The sequence below is a fragment of the Camellia sinensis genome, chromosome 2, assembly GCF_055761805.1.
Source record: "Camellia sinensis isolate YWXY chromosome 2, ASM5576180v1, whole genome shotgun sequence".
NCBI classification, from domain to species: Eukaryota; Viridiplantae; Streptophyta; class Magnoliopsida; order Ericales; family Theaceae; genus Camellia; species Camellia sinensis.
The window spans coordinates 220,570,128-220,596,441 of NC_138962.1; the positions used below are offsets into that span (position 1 = coordinate 220,570,128).

A 26,314-nucleotide genomic window follows, 5' to 3' on the forward strand; every position below is an offset into this window, starting at 1 on the left:
CGGAGTTCATCCCCTATCTTCTCCCAACACTAACCGGTTTAGAGGTACATCCCCTATCTTCCCCTAAACCACGGAGTACATCCCCTATCTCCTCCTCTACACATAACGTATACAAACACATTGGTTCTATATACAATCAGCCAATACATACAATTAATGTATTCTATCAACCGTCAAATTCCATGACACACTTCATTGATTAGTTTCAGTTTGCCTAATCATCATGCATTGTCTACAACAATCACGACTATCCTCCACCGATAGCCCAAAGTAGTTATTTCTAAACAGAAAGTAAATGCACAATGGATATTCAATCAACATTTCATTTCTTCATTCTTCTCAATTAATTATCCCAATTAATTAAACAATGTAATTAGGTCAATTCCCATAATTAACATTTCAACCCTTAGGTCCCATTTTCATCAATGATTCAACAATCATTCCATTTTTTCTATGCCAAACATGCATCTAGGTTTATTATGAATAAAACCCCAACTTTTGTAAAATTACACAAAAGCCCCAAACTTTCACAAAATTACCAAACCAAGCCCAACATCTCAAAATACCAAAATTTAAGGACAAAACCCATAGAGAGGAGTAGGATATCCCTACCTTGAAGTTTTAGCCAAAAAGGAGATGAAGACTCGAAGATCAACGTGCTCCAAATCCAAACTTTTTCAGATTAAATCGAAGCTCTCAACACCCTCTATCTTTTTAACAAAGGCCCTAGGCTAGATTCACACTCTAGGGAGATCAAATCTTAGAGAGAGTGTAAGTGTAGGGAGAGAGAGGCTCGGATTTAGGCTTTGGATCAAAAAGAAAGTGAAAAAGTGATGTTTAAAATCGCTACTGTCCGCTGATATAAAACACGCTCGCTCGAACGAAGGCTTGGTCGCTCGAGCGACCAGACACAGAAAACTCTCGCTCGAGCCAAGAAGTTCTCGATCGAGCGAAGAAAAATCCAGACCGCTCGAGCGAAGGAAGCTTGCTCGAGCCAAGAAAGACAGCTCTCAGGTCCAGAACCAGGTGCAACCGCTCGCTCGAGCGAGCCACTCTGGCTCGACCCACCAAACACGAACCCCACTCTCGCTCGAGCGACCAACTCCTCGCTCGAGCGAAGGTCCAAAATTCTGGGCAGCAACACTAGGCTCCCGAACACAACCAACCTGTAACAAACCTGCCTAACACATCCTATAACTCAAATATGAAGAAAAAGGAATGTAAACACGATAATAACCAACTACCAACATCCACAGACACATGTCCGGATCACTGTACAACAAGGGTAAACCCGGGATCGCTATAATGCAACCTAGGCATGCAAGCTAAGGATGCAACATGGCATGGTAAGGCACTTATGCATGCATGCAAGCAATCATGAGGCAATGCAAATTGATGAAAAGGTGGACTTATACATGATTTAGGCAACTCTAACTAGGCCTAAAAATAGTGGCCATAGTGCTATAAAATGAGGGCTAAATGTCATGCAAACATGCATGCACACAAGGACCAACACTTAAGCATAAAAAGGCAATTCTCAAGCACACTTGAAAGAGGCATAACATGGACTAATGGCATGGAAGGTAAGCATTGAAAATCATGTTACAAAGGGTATTAAGCCAATTAAACAAGACAAACAAGGCATGCAAACGAAGCCAAAAACCCAAGACAAACCAAGAGGCTTAAACCAAGACTAAATCAACCAAACCTTACAAGGCTAAGAGGACTTAAAATAGGTCTAGTGGAGACCTAAACATCATCCAAGGGACACCTAGATGGCTCAAAATCAAAAGCATGCACAATGACCAAAACATGGAGCATGCAAGTCAAGCTTCCAAAGCTTCAAAGAGGTATCCAAAGCAAGCACACAAGCATGTCAAAGGGACTGAAATTATGCTATAAATGATGCCAAATCATTAGAATAAAGCAAGTAATGCATGCTACATACTCACACACTTGAGGCCAACAAGCCAAAATGCAAATGGGGCATATAATGCATGCCATAGCCGACCCAAACAACTATGGACAGACCTCTAGCATGGAAAAATAAGCACACAAGCTTCACAAAACTAGACCTAAAACATGCTAGAACAAAGGCTAACAACCTAAGACATATTAAGGCAATAAAGTGGCATTACAAGGTAGGTATGCTAAACATGCATGGTGTACCAAAACCAACACACAACAAGGTTATATCATGGCATAATAAGCATGGAAAATAGCCAAGACATGATCAATACACACTCTAACATGATGCTCTCTCAAGAGGCCAAAAAGGGTCCCTTTCAAGGACAACAAGGAGAGGGGGTGGCCCTCCCCTTTTGGAGACTTCAAGGCACCATCTCCGCCACTGAAATCCCTCAAGATTTCAGTGGTGAAGAGGCCCAAACACCAAAGTCTCAAAACTTGCGCAAACTAGCACAAAAAGGAGCCTTACAAGGCTAAGGAAGGGTCAAACAAACCCAAACCACAAAACACTCTTAATAAACAATCAAGAGGGATAAAAAAAAGAACTTTTTTGTATTATACACTAAGCTCAAAAATGATTTTAAGACAGGTAAAAATACAATGCAAAAATGGGAAATATAAAGGCAAGTTTCTTACCCTTGAAGACTTTCTTCAAAGATGAAGCTCCAACAGCCCCTCCAAGCTTGAAACCACTCAAGAACCTCAAGAACAACCTCTTGGAACCTCAGTAGCCAAGGGAAGGTGTAATACTATGTGTTTGTGTGCAATAGTAAGACACAAATGCACCTAGACACACACAAGAGGGAAAAAGAGAGAGATAATGTGTATCAAACCCTAACCCTAGAACTCAAACCCTAAAATGGCTATCTAAAAATGTCTAAAGTGTCTCAAGTGTCCAACCCTTAAGCCAAGAGAGAAGACTCTCTCTTATAGAGCCTTTTGTCTTGTAAAGTTTACAAGACAAGCTTCTAAAGAGGGAGATCCCTCCATACACTACGGAGGGGAGCCAAATGCAAGACAGCTGTGATAAAATATCTACAAAAGCAGATGCACAGTAGTCGGCCGGCCAAAAATGCCATTTTGGCAAAAGGGAGTGCCGACCGGCAACAAATAGTGCCGACCGGCAATATACATTGCCGATGGCATCAAAAACTAGCCGGTGGCCTCTGGCCATGGCCGGTGGTGTGTGGGGATGCCTTACAAGGCATTCCCTGCCCTTCCAAGGCAAAACACAAGTGTTTGGTGCAAAACTAGACACTAAACAGTCAAGTTCGGAGATCCTGAGGCAAGGCGTGTAGCCAAGACCTCCGGGAACTCCAAACGGACACAAGCAAGGGTAATCACCAAGTGTTCCAATGGTGACGTCCAAGTCTTGAGGACGGTCAAAAATGGGGTGTCTACAGCTGATTCGCATTCGGCGGACCATTCAAAAGCCTTACCTTGCTGTAGTGTCTGAAAGAATTGTCGGCAGCGATCTGTAGACCGACTGATGAACCTGTTGAGTGCAGCGGCCATCCCTATCAACTTTTGGACTTCTTTTACTGAATGAGGGGAGTCTAGTTCCAAGATTGCTGTGACTTGCCTCGGGTTGGCGTCGATTCCTCGGTGATTGACAATGTAACCCAGGAATTTGCCAGAGCCGATTCCAAACGCATACTTGGAGTCGTTTAGTTTCATTCTGTATTTGCGTAAGATGCTGAATGTCTTTTCTAGATCAGCTATATGACTCTGTTCTTCTTTGGACTTGACCACCATATCGTCGATGTATACTTCCATAGTATGGCTGAGTTGCTCTTTGAACATGGCGGTGACCAATCTTTGGTAGGTTGCCCCTGCATTCTTCAGCCCAAAGGGCATGACTTTGTAGCAGTAGGTTCCTCTTGGGGTGAGGAAGGTAGTTTTGTCCTGGTCATCTGGATGCATGGTGATTTGATGGTAGCCTCTGTACGCATCGAGAAAGCTCATGCGTTGATGACGTGTCGTCGCATCGATGAGCTAGTCGATTCTAGGTAGAGGAAAATCGTCTTTGGGGCAAGCTTTGTTCAGATCTGTGAAGTCGACACACACTCGCCAAGCCCCATTTTTCTTCTTCACCACCACTGTATCGGAGAGCCACGTAGGGTAAGTGACTTCTCTAATTGCCTCGGCGTCAAGCAGTCTGTCTACCTCCTCAACAACGGCGGTAGTGTGCTCCGCGGCTGACCGTCGGCCTTTCTGAATGATCAGCTTACATTTCGGATCGACATTCAGATGGTGCTGTGAAACTGATGGGTCTATTCCCGACATTTCGTACGGATTCCACGCAAAGACGTCAAGGTTGTTGAGTAAGAAAGTGATCAGCTGCTGCTTGTAGGCCTGATTCAGAGAGGCGCCGATCATGAAGAACTTTTCTGGGCTGCCATCAATGTCAACTCGGTCTAAATCTTCTGTGGCCTTCTCATTTGGATACTACCCAACATCGTCCAGGATCTCCCGATTTGGCACCTCGATGGAGTTTACTTGCAGTTCCTTTGGCGTTCTGGCAGCAAGGAGATAACATGCTTGTGCCGATTTTTGGGACCTGCGGATTTGCTCAATGCTGTGTTCTGTTGGGAAACGTAGCAGTTGATGATAGGTGCTTGGGACGGCCTGCGAGGTATGCAACCACGATCGCCCCATGATGAGATTGTAGGGCGATGGTAGCCTGACGACCAAGAATTCCATGTCCACCGTTCTGGAGCCTGCTCGAACGGGTAAGCTGATCTTTCCCAATGGGTACTCTAGAGTGGCATTGAAGCCGAATAATGGATAAGGAGACGGAGTCAGGTCTGACTCGTTGAATCCGAGTTTGGTGAAGGTTTTATAATACATAACCTCCGAGGTACTGCCTTGGTCGATAAGAACGTGTTCGACGGTGAACCAGTTTACGCGCAGCTCAACAACCAAGGGATCGATGTGAGGGAGTGTTACATCGATCAAATCAGAATCGTCAAAGGTGATACTCGGCGTTTCTGGGGGCCGCTTTGCTGGCGTGAGTTGCTGTTGTGGGCCTGGATGTAATTGGATCGCAAGCACGGCCGGGGCTGCTGGCAGGCTGTATATCATGTGGATGGTGTCAAGCGGAAATGCATCATTCGGACGGGCAGGTGTTTCGACCACACTCCTCCGAACGCATTGGTGGAGACGTTCGTCTTTTACCAACTCCTCAAGATGATCTGTTGAAGCATGGCGGCCGTCAGTTTCTTGCTGTCAGGTCTGAGATCGTCGATCATCTGCCCTCGGAGGTCGCGCAGAAGCCTGGCGCACCGTTTGTTTGGATTTTGCTATTTCCGAGGCTAAATCGCGACGAAGGCGTTCGTTCTCAGCGATGATGTTGTCCAACCTCTGTTTGGTTTGCCTAGCTTGTGCCATGGTCGCTTGTATTGTCTTTTACGTTGGGTTTGGAGATGAGCAGAGGTTCGAGGCAAGTCTTGCTGCGATGGTTTTTGGTCCAAGCGAGTTCGCTGGAATGAGGTCACCTCTCTGTGTGGTCTCGTTAGTGGCTATCGGAGGATCTTCAGTCATGCCTGCCATAGATGTATTTGAGTATTCCCACAAACGGCGCCAATTGTGGAGAAGTAGTTCGGAAATACTCTTCGGATCTTAGGAGACGCTGGTGATCCTCAGCTAGTCACCTGAAAAGATACAAATGTGTCGGAATTAGTACTCCGACGGACAAGTTAATTCAGATACTCATGGTAGCTTCTTTACTAAGTTTTGTCAAGTGATTTTTACATACATTTCTAAATCTATGGTTCTTGTATTTATACTTGCTTTTTGGGCCTCGGGGCTTGAGCCTACTTTTATCCCATTCTCCTTTTATTCATTCGGAGCCACTAACCTTCGTCTATTCGGCTTTCCTAACGTATTCGGCGTCCTAGTCACGCAACATGAAGCCGTATAGTATCTAATTTCTGGAGTACGCATCTTCCGACTCTTCTACTTATTCGGCTCCCACAGTAGCAAATGCCCGCTTGACAATGCACTTGATAGGATGTAAAAAATTAATCACGTAGGTGATGGTAACAAAAGGTTTTTTGGTACAATAAAAATCAGCTTATACCGATTTTCTAATATGAACTAAAAAAATTTAGGAGTACATCCTAACAAAAACCAAGTAGGGGGTACGCAGGTACGAACAATACAAGTTGTTGTTGTTACTGGTCTCACAAATGATTTGAAGTTTCAAACTGAAAGAGCCATTATAAAGTACATTAACGAAAATAATCATTTCATATTTTTCTGTTATATTGTTGTACATGTGCAGGCAACTACTACTTGGTCGATAGCGGGTACAACAACAAGACAGGATATCTAGCACCGTACAAAGGGGTATTGATATCACCAAAATGCCTATCACAACCGAACACCACAAAATGAGTTCGAACGGTTCAACAAGGCACATTCTTCCTTGCATAGTTTTATCGAGTGGACATTTAGTGCTTGGAAGTCGAGGTGGAGGGCTTTGCGAAATATGCCAAAGATAAAATTTTCTGATCAAGTGACACTCGTATGTGTATTGATGGCTTTACAAAACTTCATACGGCGAAATAGTCAAGCTGACTCGATCGCGCAAGAAATCTCAGATGACGACGAGTACGTTGCGCTGTAAATGCCCGACCATCCAGAATACACCCAGGTTGGCGATATCATGGAGCCAGGGACTTAGATCCCTACATAGCAGCTGTAAAGAGCGAATATTACATACGCACTGTGACAACAAGGCCACGTTTAAGGCCGACGCATTTGTTATTGTGGCAGCTCTTATATTCGCTGTCTGCTGTGTAACACTGATGTATGTAGTTCAAAGTGATTATATTATCATATCATTGCAATGAAATATTTTGTTGTACCAAATGTGCAACAACTTAAAACAATATTGCCATAAGTAACACATTACATTTCGTACCTAATAAAAAAAAAAATTAGAGTGAATAAAAAAAAAACAATATTGCCATAATCAATATAATGAAAAAAAAAAAAGGCTTACAATAACTAATTCAGTAATAGTTTTTTTTTGTTAAATTATGTGACATTATTAAAAGAATTACAATTTTTTCTTTTTAAATATACTACTTGCACAGGGGTTGAACATTATAAAAAACGAAACAGAAAAAAAAAAAAAAAAATTTAAACAAATAAAATAAAATAGTACATATTTGTGTTCTTCGGGACATATACAAGCAAAACATAAAAAAGAATAAAAACAAATATATACACACAATAGTACATACATATGTTGTACTGGCCTTCACGTGAGGCGCAGTACGTCCGAATTGTGGAGTAGGGATATTATGGTCAATTGCATAATTCTTATATTATTATAATATATATATATTTTTTATAAAAAGTCAAAAAATTATCTTAAATACTCATTTTTTTCTTATTTTTTTAATCAAAAAATTAAAAAATACAGTTATATATATCATCTAAAAAAAACTCCTAAATAAATAATTTAGCCTCCGTTTGGAAAAAGACTTTTTGGATTTTTTTAACTAAAATAGTTACAAAAAATAAAATAAATTTTTTAATTCAATAAGATAAAACATCACAACTAACCTATAATCATTACATTCTTTCTTTTATAAAAAAATAAAAAAAATAAAAAAAATAAAAAATCCTTCGCAAACTAGGGCCTCGTTTGGGAAGTGGCTATTTTAGTAGGCTATTTGACTTTTTGACTATTTTAGTAGGCTATTTTAGTTTTGTGTTTGGGAAGATGAGATAAATTTTTAGTTGAGTTGTTGTATTGAAAAGTGTGTTGAAATGATGTTTAAATTTAAAATGACAGATTTATTCCTAATTTTTTATTTTTAAAATTGATATAAAGGGACAAAATGGTAATTTCGCCCTTGCTGTAACACTGTCCAGCTGTGCCTACACTGTCTGGGCAACCGCCTATTTTTTTTTTTTTTTTTTTTTTTTGAAAATCAATAAAAAGGTGCTACAGTTTGACTTTTGAACTAATTTTCTAAAAGAGGCTAATAGCCTCAACCTCTGATTGCCAAACACTCCCTACATTTTTTAAGCTCAGATTAAAATAATGAGAAAAACCAAAAATTCACTTACATGATCATGCGGTCAAGACCAACCAGTAAATTTTCCGTGTGTTCCGCAATGTAAATATTTAGAATAATGCTTGGGACTTTTTGGGGTTACCCCTCACCCTTTTGCCACGTGACGGGTGGTGATTGGAGGAACGAGAAAAAAAAGAAAAAAAAAAAAAAGGTAACCAATAAGAGAGAGGGGGTCAAAGGGGGTGTGGGAGAAAAGGGGATGAATCATTGTTCAAATATTTTTTTTTTCATGGTCTAGGAGCAGAAAGTTTCAGATCAGGGGAATCTAACTGTTAAGCAATTGTAGACCATCTTCTGGCATCTGCAGAGAGGTCTGTCTATCAAGAAACTGTCCATTTTTTTTTGGATTGTTCGATTTCTGATCTTTTCATCTTCAATTGCTTGCCTTGAGGTTATAAGTATAAGTGGCGGCTGCTTTCAACACGAAGTTGTTGTATAAATAAAAGGAAAGAAGAGGGAGGGAAGGAATTTGTTGCTGGAACTTGTATAAAAGATCTGAAATGGCAGCTGATTATTTACAGTTCCTGAAGAACAAATTCATCAGTGACTATGAAGAAGCAGTGGCAGAATACAATGATTTTCCCTTCCGTTCTCGTTTTCATGAGATTTTAGAGGAGTTGCAGGAAATGAGGATCAGCTCCTCAACACCCATAAGAATGAAAAATTTGCTGTACGATCTCAAGTTTGTATTGGCTGAGTGCGTCATGTTAGCAGGCAAGGAGAAGGAACGCATTACCCAGACCAGCAAAAGTCTCGTAGGTTATCAGTATGTGAAGAAGAAATGGATTCTGTTCTTAACTAAGAGGAAACTGCTCTCCATCAAAGAAAAATTGCTGGACTACTTGCATGCTGTCAGCGGTGATGTTGCAGCTGAGACTGAGAGGCATGTGTCCTTGAGCTTGGTTAGGGTTCGTCAACAAGGGGACTTTCCAGATTTCGACGAGACTCTGATTCATGGGTTCGAACACCATTTTGAAAAGATCAAAGATTTGCTCCTCAAGACACCTGATACTGATAGTATCAGCACGATTGGCATTGTAGGGATGGGCGGTTCAGGTAAAACTACTCTTGCCCAAATGGTGTTCAATAGCCCTCAAGTCCAAGGCAGTTTCTCCCCAATTTTATGGGTTGAATTACCTCAATCTCTGATTAAACCCCACTTAATTGTTTTCGCCCTTCTCAAAAGCTTCGCAAGTGATTTTTCTTGGTGTGGCAGTGCTTTTGATCTCAATGAGCTTTTGCACAACCTGCACTGTTATTTGCTTAACAAGAAGTATTTGATTGTAATGGACAACGTGTGGCATGCGAGTGATTGGTACTTTGATTTGGATTCTAACTCCAAGCTGCAGATGGAAGGCAACGAAAACTACACTCATCTCTCACATGGCTTGCCAAGGGGAAGTGGGGGTGCCATCATCGTCACTAGTAGACTCAAGGAAGTGGCAAGTAAGATGGTCGGTAAGCGGAATTTGTATCCCCTCAAGCCCACATTGGACACAGAGTCATGTTGGTCCATAGTTCTAGATTCAATTGAAAAGGAGATTTCAGATCACTGGATATTAGAAAAAATTAAAGATGACACGGTAGACAGGTGTGGTGGTCTTCCATTAGCTGCAAAGACCTTGGCGGACATAATTTCACATCAGTAAAGTTTCTTACCTAAATATACCTTTTATTTATTTAAATTTTTGTCTATCTTGGTTATGTCCGGAAATCTTTTAGTAGGTTAACAATTCAGTGCAAAATCAATTATCAAATTCCAATCTTAGAATTATAATTTATGATTTCAATCTATATGTTGTATGTCTTTGCTCCATATGTTCTTTTTTTGACCTTGTCTTTGCTCCATATGTGAGTACTTAAATTAAATCTCTCTCTCTTTCTCTCTCTAACATACTGTGGTTACATTGCCAGGTTTTTGACAGATCCAAGTGCAATTAAGGTTTGATTCCCTCACTTCCTTCGATATTGATTAGCTTCCTTTCCAAATTTAAATCCTTTTTCTGGGTTCTGAACATACATGTTGTTTCATCAGGGCCCTGGGTTGCCATTTCCATTGTCTCATTGGATTGGAATTTAAAAGTTTGGCCAATTCTAACTTATACCTTAGGTTGTTTTTGTTAGAACAACTAAAATAAAATTTCAGAATACTGGATAAACAGTTCTAGATTGAATAGTACATATACAACAAACATCATATAACCAAAGCTATAAAATAGTTAGCATGAAGTTTTGGAACAAATAATTATATTGCCGTAATTTGACGTGTGATCGATTGACAGGTATGTAGTCACTGTCTTAAAGTTGTTGTTCCTGTTGCTTTGAAGGTTCAAATAAAGTGCAACAGCTTCAAGATTCAACACAGTTTGCTCATAGCCTTCCTTGTCTAATGTTTATGTCCACCAAAAGGATATGAACAAGTCACGAACCAAAATTACCCTTGAAACATGGAAAGTAGATGAGAAACTCTGTATATGATTATATTTTGTGTCTTCCTAACTTCTTCTGTGTATGTCTGCATCTCTTCCCACATAGAAGAACATGCAGACATGTATATATTGGGGTTTTTAAACTAAAAGTCACTAATAAATATTGTAATGGTAAAATATGTAAATGATTATAAAATTAAATGTGGCTGAATTACTCTTGTTACAATGCTTGAAACTGAAGGGAAAATAAATAGAGGTAATAACTGAATTAATATAGCTAACTAATTTATTTTAAACCTAATTTGTAACAGCCCAACAGAATTTTGTCTTTTTATTAAAAATTGCCAACATTTTTCTATTTGTTCTGCCAGAAATTTCACTTGGAATTCGAAAAATCTGTTGCACCTACCTCAGAGGTCCTAAAGGAAATTAGGTCCTATCCAGGTATCAATGCTAACCTTTTTTCTTTTGTCTTTCTTGAAATTGCAATTCAATTTTCAACTGCTTTTCATATGAAGGTGCTAGTCCCACTGAACTTTCATCCGTGTTTGACTGTGCAGAAGTTTATTATGCCAAAGTTGCCAGCGATCACAACAACAAAGTAGAAGCAGGAGGAAATTGCAATCCTCAAGACGTAGTGGAAGCCTTGAGCAAATTTTCCCTAGGAAAGATCACTGTAATCGATGGAATTGAGCCATTGCAGAAACAGTGATCGAAGAAGAAAGTTATGGAGCCTATGGAAAAGGAATCAGGGGAAGAACAAACCATGGATTTAAAAGAAGAAGATAGAACTAAATCAGCTGTTTTTTTTAAGGCCTTAGAGGTGTTGAAGAGAAACTGATAGCACATTATCTTCTTCTTCATGATATATTTCTTGGTCATTGCCAACTGACCTTAGAGCATCTCATGTGTTTAATGTCAAAATAAAAGTCAAAAGTCAAATTATATTAGATGTTATTATTTGACAATTCTATTATAATAGTGCAAATATTTTTGTTTTTATTTTTTATTTTTATTGTAAAATGTCAAATGAAAATGCTTTTTTGTTTTTGTTATGCCTTTTTTCTAAACACCTTTTTTTTACCCCTAAGTTATAGGGAAAGAGAAAAGTCAACAAGAAAAATCCATGAGTAATAAGGCTTAGTCTAACACCACTTCCAGAAGTTGGCCTTTTTTTCAGGTTAATGGAAATCAAGTGTTGGGAAATTGTAGAACATCTCCTGGCATCTGTGCAAAGAGATCTATCAGGAAACTATTTAGTATTTCATAGAAAATTTCTTTGAATCTTCCAGGAAACTACTCAGTCTTTCAAAGGTATTTTCTTTGATTCTTTCCATTTCTCTGTTTGTTTTGTCTTCTATTGCTTGACTTGAGACTAATTGCAGCTGCTGTTAACAGAAAGGTTTTTTTACAGTTTCTGAAGATCAAATTCATCAATGACTTTGAAGAAGCAGAGGGGGAAGAATTCATGGAATCCCCCCTACGGCTTCATTTTGTTGAGATTTCAGAGGTCTTGCATCAAAAGAGGATTGACCCCTGGACACCCATAGGACTGAAAGATCCTCTGTATGACCTCAAGTTCGCATTGGCTGATTGTGTCATGTTAGCAGGGAAGGAGAGAGACCGCATTACCAAAAACAAGAAAAGTCTCTTATTAAGCTCTCATCATTATGTCAAGAAGCAATGGTTTCTTTTCAAGATGAAGAGGAAACTTCTCTGCATCAAAAACGAGTTGCTGCAAAACATGAGCGATGTTGACGTTGCAGACATTGCAGATGAGAGGCTTTCGTCCTCGAGCTTGATCAGGGTTTGTCAACCAACAGACTTTCCAGATTTCAATCTCACTCTGATTCACGGTTTCAATAATCATTTGCGGAAGATGGAAGCTTTGCTCCTAGCTACTACATCTGATACTGATAATTTCAGTGCAATTGGTATCGTAGGGATGAGAGGATCAAGTAAAACTAATCTTGCTCAAATGGTGTTCCATAGCTCTAGAGTCCAAGAAAGCTTCTCCCCAATGTTATGGGTTGAGTTACCTCAGTATCCAGATCTAAGATCCATTGTCTTGGCTATTCTTGAATGCTTGGCAAGTGATTTCTCTTAATTTGGCAACACTTCTGATCTTGATGATCTTTTGTGTAATTTGGACATTTACTTGTTTAATAAGAAGTATTTGATCGTGTTGGACAACATGTGGCCTGCTTTGAGTGATGATTTGGATTTCAACATGTACGTAACTCCACTCTGGAATGGATTTCCGAGGGGAAGTGGGGGTGCCATCATCGTCACTAGTAGACTGAAAGAAGTGGCAAGTGATATGGTGGGTGAGCTCAACTTGTATGAACTTGAGCCCATATTGGACAGAGAGTTGTGTTGGCGCATAATTCTAGATTCAATTAGAAAGTAGTATTTGTATCACCAGATATTACGAAAAATGAAGGATGACATGGTAGATAGGTGTGGTGGTCTTCCATTAGCTGCAAAGACCTTAGCTGAGATAATTTCAACCGAGTAAATTTTCTAACTCAAATCTAGCCATTTTAATTTTTGTCTTTCTTGGTTATGCCTTGAAATCTTCTACTAGGTTAATGATTCACTGCAACATCAAATTCCATCTAGAATTATAGGGTTATGGTTTCGATCCATGTGATGAATGTCTTTTCTCCATGTCAATACTTGCCTGTTTGGTTGGGTTTTTGTTTTCTTTTTTAGAAAACCCAAACGGTGAATTGTTTTTGAAAACAACCCCCTATTTAGGATACTCCAAAAAGTTGTTTTCAAATTTTTGAAAACTATTTTCGGGAAGGAAAAAAAAATTGAAAATGATATGTGAACTATGAGTTTATTTGAACTTTTCATTGTTTTGTTTCCAAAAATATGAAAAACGGAAAACAAAAACACAACCAAACTGCCTTACTCTCTCTCTAACATACTACTGTTACATGCTCAGGTTTTTGAAAGATCCGACTGCAATTAAGGTCTGGTTCCCTCACTTTCTTCAACATTCAGTTTCATTTCTACATTTAAATCCTTTTGGTGGGTTCTGAACATCCATGTTGTTTAATTAGTTTTTAATTTACGATTTCATTTCCCCATTGTCTCTACCACAATTGGCATTTAAAAGCTTGGCCAATTCTAACTTACAGTTGAGGTTGTTTTCAATTTGTTCTTGCAGATGTTTCGCTTGGTATTCAATAAACCTGTTGCACCCACCTCAAAGCTCTTGAAGAAACTTAGGACCTATTCAGGTATATCGAGGCTAACATTCTTCTTTTTCTTTTCTTTATCTTTCTTTGAAAAACTTCTTTTCATATGAAAAAACTAGTCTCACTGAAGCATTTATGATGTGGCACAAAAAGAACAGAATAAGAAGTTGGAGGAAGAAACTGGGAAATCACAATCTGAAATCAATATCTTAATAATCAATACTCAAATCATATCATAGTCTAGTTGATAAACGATTACATAAATAAATTTTTTTTTAAACCATTATTCTTGATTATACAAAAAATCTTTTATTCTTCAATTTATTGTCATCCAACACTTTCGTTTTGTGACTCTGTAGGAGTTTATTATGCTGAATTTGTCTCTGATCACAACAATGAAGTAGAAGCAAGAGGAAGTTGTGATCCTGAAATAGTAGTGGAAGACTTGAAGAAACTTTTCCAAGCAGAGATCACTCTAAAGATAGATAAGAATAATACAAACAAGAATCGAAGAAGAAAGAAAGCCTACAGAAAAAGAATTTGGTGAAGAGCAACCCATGGATTTAAGAAGAAGAAGACAACTAAATCATCTCCCTAGATTTTTTGAAGTGAATCCAAGTGCACAGGTATTAGTTCCTCTCTGTTATCTGTTTTTCAAGTTTGAAATGTGAAAAAATGATGGTTTGTTCTTCTTGATCCACGATCTCAAGTGTCAATTGCAAAGCCATGTATGCTAAGCAGGGGTGTAGACGGTTTGCTTTGATTGGCGTTGAGAGAAAATTTTGCGCCGAATTGAATCCTTCATTTTGTTAGTTGAGGAACCAAAACCGATCGCATACTATTGTTTAGTTTTATCAGTTTAGTGTAAATGATGGATTTAATAGGTGAATTTAAAAGTGTTACAAAATTCTATAAAATGTCAGTGACTGTATAATTTTAATTGGGATTGATACACTTTCTGGTTATGGGACTCATAGTTGTGGACCAATCAGATTATATGTTTTGTTCTGATACTTTCACACACTTTAGGAGTCCTTTTCATTTAATGTCAATTAGTTTTGAATTGGAAGTGTCTAAATATTTTGACATGATATGAAATTGTAATACAATTCTTATCACTCTTGTTGAATAAAGAACGAAGCCCAAGTTGAATTTTGAGCCCGCCAATGGCTTGGGCTGGACCTTGTGGAAGAAATATGGAAAATTATCCGTGGGTCCTGTTTGAAATATATGTACATTATTTAATCCAATAATTTTTTGAGTAGACCCAAATGTTTTACACTTTTCCTCTCTCTCTCTCTCTCTCTCTCTCTCTCTCTCTCTCTCTCTCTCTCTCTTTTCCTCACCTCTTTGTCATGTCTGACGATCGGTAATCGCACATTCCTTATTCTCTTTCTCTTTCTAATATATAGCCCCTGTTTGGTAGGGTTCATTTCTATCTTATTTCAGCTTTCAGCTTAATTTAAGCTATTTTGATGTGTTTGATTCAGATTAACAATATAACTTATAGCTTTTTGTAAGTCAAAAATCAACTTGTTCTTTGAGTGGGGGAGGAGAAGCTTAATTTATAAGTAAAAAATCAGCTTATGTTCACAGTTATAAACTATAAGCTGTTAGGCTATAAGTTATAATCACTTTCTCACAGCTCTACCAAACGGGGCCATAGTCACCAGTGATTGAAGATCACCATTGATTGGGGTTCCCTAGCAACCACCAACCACCGACATGAACTCGTTACTTCATCCTCACCGATGGCGAAGAAGATGAGTAGATATACTCAAATCTGATGTAGATTTACTCAGATCTACATGAGATCTGAGTAGATCTACATGAGATCTGACTAGATCTAAACAAAAAATAGTTGCCGGAGTATAATATTCTTTCTATATCTATTCTTTCTTTCGATTTCTCAATTTTTCTACTTTTAGTTATAGGCGGTGAAAATTGTAAATTTTTACAGTTTTAGCTTTTTTTGGTGATGAAATGCATCATGCTTTAAAACAGTTTCGTAACATTCTTTAGAACTGTAAAATTTTACAGTTTCATAACATGTTTTCTAGCTTAATAGAATAATGCTTTGAAACTGTAACATTTTACAGTTTCAATGCTTACTTTTCAATTTGATCAATATTATAGATTATTTGCTTAGTTGTTTGTTGTTGTTATGTTTTTTAACTATAATTTCTCCATTTATTTCTTTTTTTTTTCGGGACAATATTCTGAATATTCCGATGAGTCTTCGATGTTGTTCTTGACATTTTCCAATGACGTTCAAAACACTTCGGTGAACTTCTGGTGATGCTCAAAACACTTCGGTAAGGATAAAGGAGCCCAGATACCCAGATACCAGATAATTTTGAAAACCAAGAAGCCCAGATACCGAGCAACAATATCAACTAGAATAAACGAACAGTCGGTAAGGATAGTTCGGTTTCAATCTTCTCTGTTATCTTAACACCTACCACGCTAACCCTTGTGAGTTTGTCCATTTTTGCAGATTTGAACTAGCATAAAACAAATTACGCCTATGCAAGTCAAGCCGTGCTTCGGTATCGACATCGAGATTGGGTCGAACTGCTTGACGTTCAGCCGACCTACCGATATAGTGGTAGGAAAAAGACCAAAGTAACCGACTTTCTTTTGGAGTCCTCTGTAGAGACAAACCCTAGCCTTTTCCAAGTTAACCTAGTCCCACCAACCAAAGAATAAGAGATGGCCAAGATGAGAGCAGTTCGAGCTCTGATCATTGAGTAGGTATCCTCTTCAAATGTTGAGGTCCAGATTAAGTAATCTCCCACCGGCCAGACTGTAGAGACCGTTGTTGCCTTGCCTGCTACCCGGGCTACCTCATTCCAGCCTAGCAAGAGGCCACGCACCTTGGCATCTCCACCACAATGGCTGGTAGATGAGGAAGAGGTCGAGCTGCCAATGACCCAGTCTTTTCAAGGGGGGTCGTCACTCGGGCTGTGCTAGTTCCTCTTCGCCTCCGGTGTGGGCTTCAACCATGACTTACAAAGGCTGTATTGTGATCACAACCGACTCGATTGCCGCCGAAAAAGACCACTTGCTAGCCTTTGGTCTATCCAAAAGCCTGTGCCTTCTAGCCGATATGGAAAAGCACGATCACTTGACCGAGCTGAAGGCAATTCGGTCCGCCACTAAGTCGATGGTCTTGGTAAAGTCTGAAATTTCAATATAACTGTTACTCTTACAATCTCTTGGTGTGGTTTTAACTTACCACTTCATATGCTGTGCAGGCTATTTAGAAAAATCACATTACCTACTAACGTGTTATTGAATTACAAAAAACGGCTAAGGCAGCCATTGCCTGGTGAAAGTGAAAGATGCCGAGATAGAGGCCCTGAAGGCATCTCTGACCGAGCTGAGTGCCGAGAAGGAAAAGCTAACCGAGCAGGTCAGTGCGGCTGAGTCAGAGAAACAAAAAGTGCTGGCCAAGAAAAAGAACCAGTATTTGCGCGAACTTGCTAAACTAGAGAAAAAAAAGAATGCTGAGATCAAGGAACTGCAGAAGAATATGGAAGACACTGAGGACCAATGTTTCAAGGAGGGTGAAGAAACCTATGTCCATTAATATGAAGCGGCCAAAGACATCTTCTTTAAGTGCGGTTGGAAGGCTGCGGTTGAAAAGCTTGGTCAGGCTCATGACTCTGAAGTATTTATGAATCCTCCTCCTCACTTCATATCGAGCTACATGACGGACTACGCAAATGCCGTCCATCAGAAGTTCCTGCAAGAAGAGAAGGAGGAGCAGATTCTAGATCCAATTGATGCTCTTTCCGTGAACACTGACCTCGGTCTCCAGACTTCATTGCCCACTTTAGTGGATCTGCCTAGCCAAATCGTGGCGAGCCTGATCGACGGAGTGGATGTGACCAATCTAACACAAGAAGGTGAGGCCGGGGCTGGACTGCTAAGTGGTGAAGTCCATAGTGGTATGGATACTGAGTTTGATGATATTTTTGCCTGACTAGGATGGAACTTTGTATTTTGTTGATGTTTGTTTTTCTTTTTGTTCCTTTTCCTTGCTCTGTAACCAGGCTATACGCCCCACCTTTTGTAAGCACCTTCTATCCAATGAAATTTTTTGATCTTTTCACTCAGTCACTTTGTTTCTTCATTGTTGTGTGTTATTCTGACTGCATGCCTAGCTGAACTAATTGGCTCGACCTTACCTTATCCTGCCAACCTATTTTGGCCGAGATCATTATCTTTGCCCTAAAGTGCCAAAAGGTTGTGTTAGCCCATCTGGCCAACCTCCTTTGGCCAGGATACTCATATCGGTCAAAGGTACAAAAAGTTGTCCCGGTCAAACTTGCCAATCTTCTTTAGCCTAGATACTTATCTTGACTAAAGAGTGCAAAAAGTGTTGGTCAAATCTGCCAAACCTGCTTTAGCCTAGATCCTTATCTCGGCTAAAGAGTGTAAAAAGTTTTCGTTGGTCAAACCTGCCAACCTTCTTTAGCTTAGATCCTTATCTCAGTTAAAGAGTGCAAAAAGTTGTGTTAGTCAAACCTGCCAACCTTCTTCAACTTAGATCCTTATCTCGGATAAAGAGTGTAAAAAGTTCTATTAGTCAAACCTGCCAACCTTTTTCAGCCTAGATCTTTATCTCGGCTAAAGAGTGCAAAAAGTTGTATTGGTCAAACCTGCCAACCTACTTCAGCCTAAATCCTTATCTCAGCTAAAGAGTGCAAAAAGTCTTGGTCAAACTTGTCAACCTACACTGCCCCCCAGTTGGGTAATGAGTACAAACAATTTTACAAGCAGAGGAATACAAGTACTGAAATAAATTGTACTGAAAAAATGTCTACTTGTTTTATTGAATGTCAAAGGAGATTATAAGTCTTTTAAAAGCTAAAAATAAAGTACTCTGAGATTTGCGGCGTTCAAAGACCTTGGGATAGCTCGGACGTCCACATCTTCGATGTGGTATGCACCTTTTCCTACCAGACCAATCACTCTGTATGGTCTCTGTCAGTTGGGTCCCTATTTGCTATCTCTAGGCACCAGAGTGTTTCCCATTACTTTGCGCAGCACCTAATCTCTAAACTTGAATTGCCTTGGATGGATTGCTTTGTTGTATTTTCTGGACAGCTCCGGTTGATACGAGGCGATGTGTACTAGTGCCATTTTTCTTTTTTCGCCGGCAAGACCTAGCTCCAAGGCTATGGCCTCCTTGTTCAGGTTTGGATCAAAATTTTCACTTCAAATAATGGAGAGGCCAACCTCCAGGGGGATTACTGCTTCTATGCCATAGGTCAAGGAAAAAGGCATTTTGCTGGTCGACCACCAAGGTGTAGTTCGGTAGGTCCACAAGACGTGGGGAAGTTCTTCTGCCCATTTACCTTTTGCTTTTTTCAACCTCTTTTTTAGACCATCTAAGACTACTTTGTTGGAGGCTTCAACCTGACCGTTAGCTTGAGGGTACGCCGACGTGGAGTTGTAAAATTCTATATTGTGCTATTTGCAAAAACCCTTAAAGATTTTTTCATCAAACTGGGTGCTGTTGTCAGATATCAAGACTTTGGGAATGTCGAACTGAGTTATGATGTTTTTCCAGACAAACTTCTTGACGTCTTTCTCCTCAATGGAGGAGAGTGCCTCTGTTTCCACCCACTTGCTGAAGTAGTCTATTGCCGCAATAAAGAACTTTTTGTTGCCCGGCGTGGTTGGGAGTGGTCCTACTATGTCTAAGCCCCACATTGTAAAAGGCCAAGGATTGGTTAAAGGTAGGAGCTCTCTTGCTGGTTGATGGATTTGATGCTTGAACTTTTGATGTTTCTCGTATTTTTTGACGTACTTCACAACGTTTGCTTGCATGTATGGACACCTGTACCCTTGTGAAATAGCTCGGTAGGCCAGCGATCTCCCCCCTTGGTGGCTTCCGTAAATGCTTTCGTGAATTTCAAACAAGGATGCCTCAACCTTGCTAGGATGGACACACTTCAAGTGTAGTCCCGTGAAGGACTTTTTGTACAACGCTAGTGATGGGGAGACTCAAAATCGCTGTGACTTTGCTCTAACTTTGTTGGCCTCCTTCTTGTCCTCTGGCAAAATGCCATCTTTTAAGAACACCACTATGGGTTTATCCATGAGGGACCTTGCTCGGCACAACATACTTCGGCCACTTCAATGCTTGGTCTTAGCAAGTAGTTCATTAGCAATGGGTGCGGGATAGCCGTGTCTACCATCGAAGCGAAATCGGCTAGTTCATTTGCCTTACTATTTTTTTCTTGGTTGATTTCCTCTATCTTTACCACTTTAAACTTCATGATCTCCTTTCTGACCAACTCTTGATACTTGGCCATTCTATCGTCATTTGTTTCATAGTTGCCTGAGATTTGGTTGAATACTAGTTGGGAGTCACTATACACCATCAGCACAGTGGTTTCCATGTGGAATGCTGACTTCAAACCGGCTAATAAAGCTTTATACTTAACCTCGTTATTGGATGCTGGAAATCCAAGGTTGATTGCCTGTTCAATGGTCAAGCCATCTAGCGAGATGAAGACTATGCCAAGTCCTGCACCGTGCCTGTTGGACGCTCTATCCATAAAGAGCTTCCATATCTCTCCTACGAATAGCTTCCAGTAAGTGGAGGGATCTGATAATGCCTTAGGATCAGGGGTGTTGACGATGTCTTCTAAGTTGTTATCTATCGTTAAGAGTTGATCCTTACTGCAAGACTGTCTTAGGACTATTCTTTTAGGTGAGTTCTTGTTTGTAGTAGTGCAGCCTGTTCCTTCTTTATTTTCTGCACAGTTGAATGGTTCGTTGTGCAGTTGAGTGACTTGTTGCGGGGGTTATGCTATCCCTGTGACACTTTCCCCCCTTTGCTCGTTTGCCTCAGTCAAGTCGACCGGGCAAGCATGATGACTTCCTGGAGCAAATTCGGCAACGAAGTCTGTCAATGCTTGAGCCTTTATTGCGGTTCTTGGTTGAAACTTGATGTCGAATTGTCTTAACTCCATAGCCTACTTCAAAATTCTCCTAAAAAAGTTCGCCCTCTCAAAAAAGGCTTTTAAGGGGAAGATTGTTAGGATGATTACTGTGTGGGCATGGAAGTAGTGTGACGATTTTTTCTTGAAGCCATCATCAAGGCTAAGGCCAACTTCTCCAACGACAGGTACCTCATTTCGGTGCCTAACAATGTCTTGCTAACATAAAAGATAGGTAGGTGTTGTATTCCCTCGGCTCGTACCAGCACTGCGCTAACTGCATGCTGGGAAACTGCTAAGTACAGCAAAAGTTTCTCTCCTGGTACTGGGGTGTCAAAAATGGCGGAGAGGTCATGTATTCTTTCAAGCTTTGTAGTGCGTGGTCGCACTCGTCATCCCACTCAAACTTGGCCTTCAGTGCTTGGAAGAATGGTTAACATCTATCTGATGACAAACTTATGAATCGTTTTAGCGCGACAGTTAGGCTTGTGAGATGTTGTACTTTCTTGACTGTGTTGGGCCTCTCGAGATCTTAAATCACTTTGATCTAAGATGGGCCGGCTTTTATACCTCGGTTGGTCACTAGAATGCTAAGAAATTTACTTGACCTCGCGTTGAATATGCATTTGGATGCGTTCAGTCGCAGATTGTGGGCCTTGAAAATGTGAAACATCTCAACTAGGTCATTGAGATGGTCGCCTTCCTTTTTTCTCTTGACCACCATGTCATCTATGTAAGCTTCCGTTGTTCTGCCCAACAATGGCTCAAACATTTTGGTGATCATTCCTTGGAACGTTGCCCCTACATTTTTTAGGCCAAAGGGCATGACCTTGTAACAATACAATCCCCTAGGTGTTGTAAAGGATGTAACCTCCTAGTCCGCTTCATACATAGCGATTTGATGATATCCACGATATGCATTAAGAAAGCTAAGGCGGTTGTGACCTACAATAAGGTCCACCAGTTGGTCTATCCGTGGTAAGGGAAAGCTGTCTTTTGGGCATGCTTTGTTGACTGTATTGTAGTCCACACATACGTGCCACTTGTCATTCTTCTTTGGCACTACCACGGTGTTGGAGATCTACTTGGGATAGTGAACCTCTTTAATTGCCCTTGCTTCTAGCAGGTTTCCCACTTCCTCAGCCACTAGGCGTGGTGAAGTGCCGATCGGCGCGTTTGCTGTATAATTGGTCTAGCGATTGGGTGGACATTAAGTTGATGGCAGATGAAAGTTGGATCAATGCTTGGTATATCATACGGCGTCCAGGAAAATACCTCGATGTTAGAGATCAAGAACTCCATAATCTCTATTCTCTCGGTGCTGGACAGAGACAAGCCAAGCAAAAAGAACTTCTCTGGGTTTTTCTCGTCTATCTTCACCTTCACTAGATCTTCCACTACATTCTGTTCGGTTGCCTTGTCGACGTCTGTGAACAACTCATTGCTTTCTAGCTTCTTTATCATTTGTATGAATCTTTTGGCAGCTCGGCTGCCGTTTACTGTCACAAAGTATTGCTTGGACATGATGTGGTCTCTTAAGACTTCTTTAATCATTCCAACTTCGTTAGGGAACCGCATCACTTGATGGTAGGTTGATACCACCACTCATATGGTGAGTAACTATGCTCTTCCCAAGATTACGTTGTAAGTGGAAGGGACTTTCAACACCCAAAATTCTACTTGTTTTGTCATCGTTCTAGCTTTAACTAGTAGAATTATCTTGCCAACTGGCCATTCCGGCATTAAGGTGAAGCCGACTAAGGGAGATGTAGCGAGTGCTAATCTTTGTCTTCTGACTTGAGTTTCTTGATGTCTCATAATACATTATCTTGCACGAGCTTCCTTGGTCTATCAAGATCCACTTGATATCAAAATTCTTCATGCGTAATGTAATTATTAGCCCGTCATTGTGGGGGGTTTTGCAATCTTGCCAAGTCCTTGTTAGAGAAAGTGATGATGTTAGTCACTTCTGTCTTCCTTCTTTTTACGGTGGGCTGTACACTCAGTACTTCCTTTAGGTGTTTTGCCTTCTTGATCATTTCTCTAAGCTCGCAGACCTGCTCTGGCTCGATGATCCCATGTATTACATTGATTACGCCTTGAGGCGGACCTTTAGCTGGCATCCCATCGGACTCATTGCGGTCCTGGGGGGCTGGCTGAGCTCCCCCTTCAATGTACTGATCCAAGTGGCCTGCGACCACTAACTCTTCCAAGTGCTGCCTTAGCAGTGTACAATTTTCAGTTTGGTGCCCTACCTCATCGTGAAAGGTACACCGATATTTATTATCATAGCCCCTCTGCGCTTCTCCTAACTTGGCCGGTTGCCAAATGTAGGGTTCGTCGTGTATCTCGCTGAGAATCCAGTAGATAGGTTTATTGAACACCATGGTAATGGCAGTGTGAACTCTCAACCTCCTTGTCTGTGAGTCCTCTCCATTCGGTCGTCTACCTCGACCATTTTTGTTCGGTCGTTCCTTCCGGCCAACCGTGTTAACTTTTGTTGTGGGCTTTTTATCCGACATCACTGTTGTGCTAGACTTTGCCTTGGCATGAGTGCCATCTTCGTCTACTTTGATGTGCTGATGCATTCTCTCCAATAGGGCTTCCATTGTGAGAGGTGGCATCATTTTCAATGAATCCCTCAATTTATTATCTGCCGGCAACCCCTGTTTGTACCGTGCGATAGCTAGATTTTTGGGGCAATCTCTAATTTGATTAAAAGTCTCCCAATACCGGTTGTTGTAAGACTTCAGTGTTTCCTTCTTGCCCACCGGCATCTTGGTGTTTGTTTTAAATCTGGTAACAAACACCCCTGCAAGTTGTGCTCATGAAGCTATGCTGCCTTCTGGCAACCTCTCAAAACAAGTCAAGCCAAGGTCACCCAAGCTTGAGGGAAGCAAGATACATATTAGAGCCTTGTTCCGTCAATATACGGCCATAACCTGGTGAAAGTGGCTCAAGTGCATGTAAGGGTTTGACTTCCCCTCGTAAGTTGTGAACTTAGGTAGGTGAAAGCCCAAGAGTAATGGTGCGTTCTCTATGGCCTAAATGAATGGCGAGTTTTGTAACCTTGTTAACATTTTGTTTGTTGGTTTGCAAGTAAGGTGCAGTACTGGCATTCTAACATCAACACTTTTATGTGTCCTAGGAGCCAACCGCTGCAGAGTAGAGACCCTTTTGGGGTCGTGTGCCTGGGCATCTTCTCTTCTAGCACTGTTCGCAAGTCCGTCGACCTAGGCAACTCTGTGTGACTAGATGTTGTTTGGTACGTATGCGAGGGCCAATAGTTGCTTCCCTCCGCGCAAGACCTTTTGGTCTTCGTTCTCTCAACTTGGAATAACGAGTCCTAGAAGTCCTTGACCGTGTGTCACCTGTCCTGAGACTTCCGCTTTTTATTTATGATGGGGTGACTTGCCTGTCACGACGCCTGAGTGCCGAGAATGCGTTATGCCTTTGCGCCTCTTTTCTCTTACCACCTTTTTGTCCTTTATCTGGCGTTTCATCATCTCCATGTCAGCTGTCATCCTCCTTATCCATTCGTCTTGTTCCTTTACGCGATCTTCCAAAACCTGAGGATCTATCCTCCGCCTCTACCTATCAAGGATTTGAGAGCGGCGAGGACTTGAGCTTCGTTTTTCTCACGTGTCTCTCCGTGGATTCCATCGCTGGGGATCCAATTTTGCCATAGGTGGGACAAAAGGAAAACCTTCGCGCCTCCTGCCCCCTTTTTGAGGTTTGCCCATCAATAGCAGAATGTGGCAAGTCTTCGTTATGCACTATCGAAATTAATTAAAGGAAAACTCAATCAAAAGGTTTGTTCTCTGTAAAGTTTCCATAGATGGCGCCAATTGTACGAGCATAGAATAAACTTCTCGTATAATCTTGTTGAACAAGTTTGCGCTTCTCCAAACATTGTCGCTTTACTACCTAAAAACACAAATGTGAGTTAGCCGGCAGGGGGGTGCCAGAAACCTCTTTGATGCCTAAGTCAGCAAATAGACGATAGACACAAAAGCTTTATGTATTTGAGGGTAAGAATTGCAATACCTCTTCATAGGTTTTGTCATTAGCTTTTATAGAATTTACTTGGTACAATCCTAGTAGGACTCTAACTCTTTTCAGCAGAGTCCCCCTAGGAATCACATTCCTAAGGATAATGCCTATCCTGATAACATTCGACTCATTGCCAACCAAGTGAGATGGTTCCAACATTCTTACCTCGGCTGGAACAACAATCAACCGAGCTAACACGGCTCCATACTACTCTGGGCAGTATTGAGATAGCCTTCACTGCAGGACGGTGCCTTGCCGAGCTATATTTAGCACGGCCCTCTTTCCTACTAATACCCCAGTCCATTACAGGGCTTAGCTTTAAACAGCTGGGTCGGGGCCCTGGCGACATCTCGCATAGCTCAGTACCTAGATGGCCCATAACCGGGATATTTATATTCATAACTTGGCCCATAGCTTGGCCTAATGCCTAAAAGAAAAATGGATTTAGCTCGGCCCAATTTATTCACATAAATTACCCTCTCAACGACGACCTGAGACCGTCGTCGTATATTCGAGACGAGAAACGCAGTCGAAGATTCATTTGCCACCTCTTCTTCTCCTTCCTTCTTCTTAGTCACAAATGTTCGAATTCTCTGCAATGCAATTTCAACTGTATCATCATCCATGTTAGCAAAGCAAACCCTAAACCAACCAGCCTCCGTGCAGTGAAAAGATGATCCCGGAGAGACATTGAGTTTCACATCATTGATTATCACACGCCATAGTGCCATTTTAGCTTCATTAGTTGGTTCTTTAAGCAATAGGTGCAAATCCATCAAGCAGAAAAGTCCAACATTACTATTCAAACAATCGATCCCCATCTACAGTGGTGTTTCCAGACATTTTTATTATGATAAATAGTCAAAATCTTAAATTTTACAAATTATATTTTTAAAAAAAAATCACACTTTATCAATAAAAAAATATAATAATTTAACTTCTCAAATCACAAAGAAAAAAATAAAAACAAAAACATGTACATATGTGAACTTTTAAAATTATCCTCATTGAGTTTTCATTTTTTAAATTTGTTATTAATACTTTCAAATAAACATAGCAACTTATTTTCCATTCAACTATTCAGTCGATTTTTTTTTATTTATAAATTTCATTGTCGAAAATGCTTTTTAAAAAATTGTAATTGTAATAGAATTAATGCTAATTTCACAAGCAATTAAACTAACCGACATACGAGATATGCTAACATTTTACCTCTTTCAATCCTTTTGTGAAAATTTTGTGCCTGCACTATAGCCTCCTTGAGTTCTCATCAAGAAACCTCCCTACAAAATCATTATCAGAGAGCATTGAAGCGAGTAAGTATTGAGTTTGGGAAGAGACTTGTGCTGCCCCAAAATTTGAGGACATCATAATAAGGTTTAAAACTTAAAATCAATTTTCTTTCTTAAGAACTAATCATTGTTGCCACCAAGTTTGCAATCATCCATTAATTAACAAAACAGAAATAAAAACTTCTTAAATTAAACTCCAATCAAACTTAAAACTTAGTCTTAGTACATTCAAGAAAGAAAAACACAAATATAAAAAGAAAACTAGAGAAAAACTAGAAAATTCAAAAAAAATGGTTCATGGGACACGGG

At 40.3% G+C, this 26,314-nt stretch overlaps 4 protein-coding genes across 4 annotated transcripts; 3 read left to right on the forward strand and 1 right to left on the reverse strand.

Moving 5' to 3' along the window:
* The first annotated feature begins 8,062 nt into the window (after positions 1-8,062).
* LOC114270450 (putative disease resistance protein At4g19060) lies at positions 8,063-11,494 on the forward strand. Its single transcript, XM_028211946.2, has 4 exons — positions 8,063-9,708; positions 9,978-10,005; positions 10,864-10,936; positions 11,053-11,494. The coding sequence occupies exons 1-4, from the start codon at positions 8,564-8,566 to the stop codon at positions 11,202-11,204; spliced, it is 1,398 nt and encodes a 465-aa protein (XP_028067747.2). The 5' UTR covers positions 8,063-8,563; the 3' UTR covers positions 11,205-11,494.
* Positions 11,495-11,643: 149 nt separating this feature from the next.
* Positions 11,644-14,641, forward strand: LOC114270453 (uncharacterized). The gene is made up of 5 exons (XM_028211949.2): positions 11,644-11,806; positions 11,891-13,006; positions 13,446-13,473; positions 13,671-13,743; positions 14,061-14,641. Exons 2-5 carry the CDS (start codon positions 12,930-12,932, stop codon positions 14,246-14,248), a joined length of 366 nt encoding a protein of 121 aa, XP_028067750.2. The 5' UTR covers positions 11,644-11,806; positions 11,891-12,929; the 3' UTR covers positions 14,249-14,641.
* LOC114270452 (putative disease resistance protein At4g19060) lies at positions 11,677-12,902 on the forward strand. The gene is made up of 3 exons (XM_082913436.1): positions 11,677-11,751; positions 11,907-12,581; positions 12,666-12,902. The coding sequence occupies exons 1-3, from the start codon at positions 11,677-11,679 to the stop codon at positions 12,900-12,902; spliced, it is 987 nt and encodes a 328-aa protein (XP_082769562.1).
* Positions 14,642-22,564: 7,923 nt separating the features above from the next.
* On the reverse strand, positions 22,565-23,437 carry LOC114270463 (uncharacterized). Its single transcript, XM_028211978.2, has one exon. It carries the CDS (start codon positions 23,435-23,437, stop codon positions 22,565-22,567), a length of 873 nt encoding a protein of 290 aa, XP_028067779.2.
* Between the last annotated feature and the right edge of the window lie 2,877 nt (positions 23,438-26,314).

What these genes read in the sequence shown, in the direction of transcription:
- LOC114270463 (XM_028211978.2), bottom strand. Translation starts at nt 23,437, where the DNA reads ATGCCGGTGGGCAAGAAGGAAACACTGAAGTCTTACAACAACCGGTAT.
- LOC114270450 (XM_028211946.2), top strand. Translation starts at nt 8,564, where the DNA reads ATGGCAGCTGATTATTTACAGTTCCTGAAGAACAAATTCATCAGTGAC. An exon ending in GCGGACATAATTTCACATCA is followed by an intron (nt 9,709 to 9,977) that starts GTAAAGTTTCTT and finishes TTACATTGCCAG; the next exon opens with GTTTTTGACAGATCCAAGTG. An exon ending in GGAAATTAGGTCCTATCCAG is followed by an intron (nt 10,937 to 11,052) that starts GTATCAATGCTA and finishes TTGACTGTGCAG; the next exon opens with AAGTTTATTATGCCAAAGTT.
- LOC114270452 (XM_082913436.1), top strand. Translation starts at nt 11,677, where the DNA reads ATGGAAATCAAGTGTTGGGAAATTGTAGAACATCTCCTGGCATCTGTG. An exon ending in ATCTATCAGGAAACTATTTA is followed by an intron (nt 11,752 to 11,906) that starts GTATTTCATAGA and finishes GTTTTTTTACAG; the next exon opens with TTTCTGAAGATCAAATTCAT. An exon ending in TGGCTATTCTTGAATGCTTG is followed by an intron (nt 12,582 to 12,665) that starts GCAAGTGATTTC and finishes TTTAATAAGAAG; the next exon opens with TATTTGATCGTGTTGGACAA.
- LOC114270453 (XM_028211949.2), top strand. Translation starts at nt 12,930, where the DNA reads ATGAAGGATGACATGGTAGATAGGTGTGGTGGTCTTCCATTAGCTGCA. An exon ending in AAGATCCGACTGCAATTAAG is followed by an intron (nt 13,474 to 13,670) that starts GTCTGGTTCCCT and finishes TTGTTCTTGCAG; the next exon opens with ATGTTTCGCTTGGTATTCAA. An exon ending in GAAACTTAGGACCTATTCAG is followed by an intron (nt 13,744 to 14,060) that starts GTATATCGAGGC and finishes GTGACTCTGTAG; the next exon opens with GAGTTTATTATGCTGAATTT.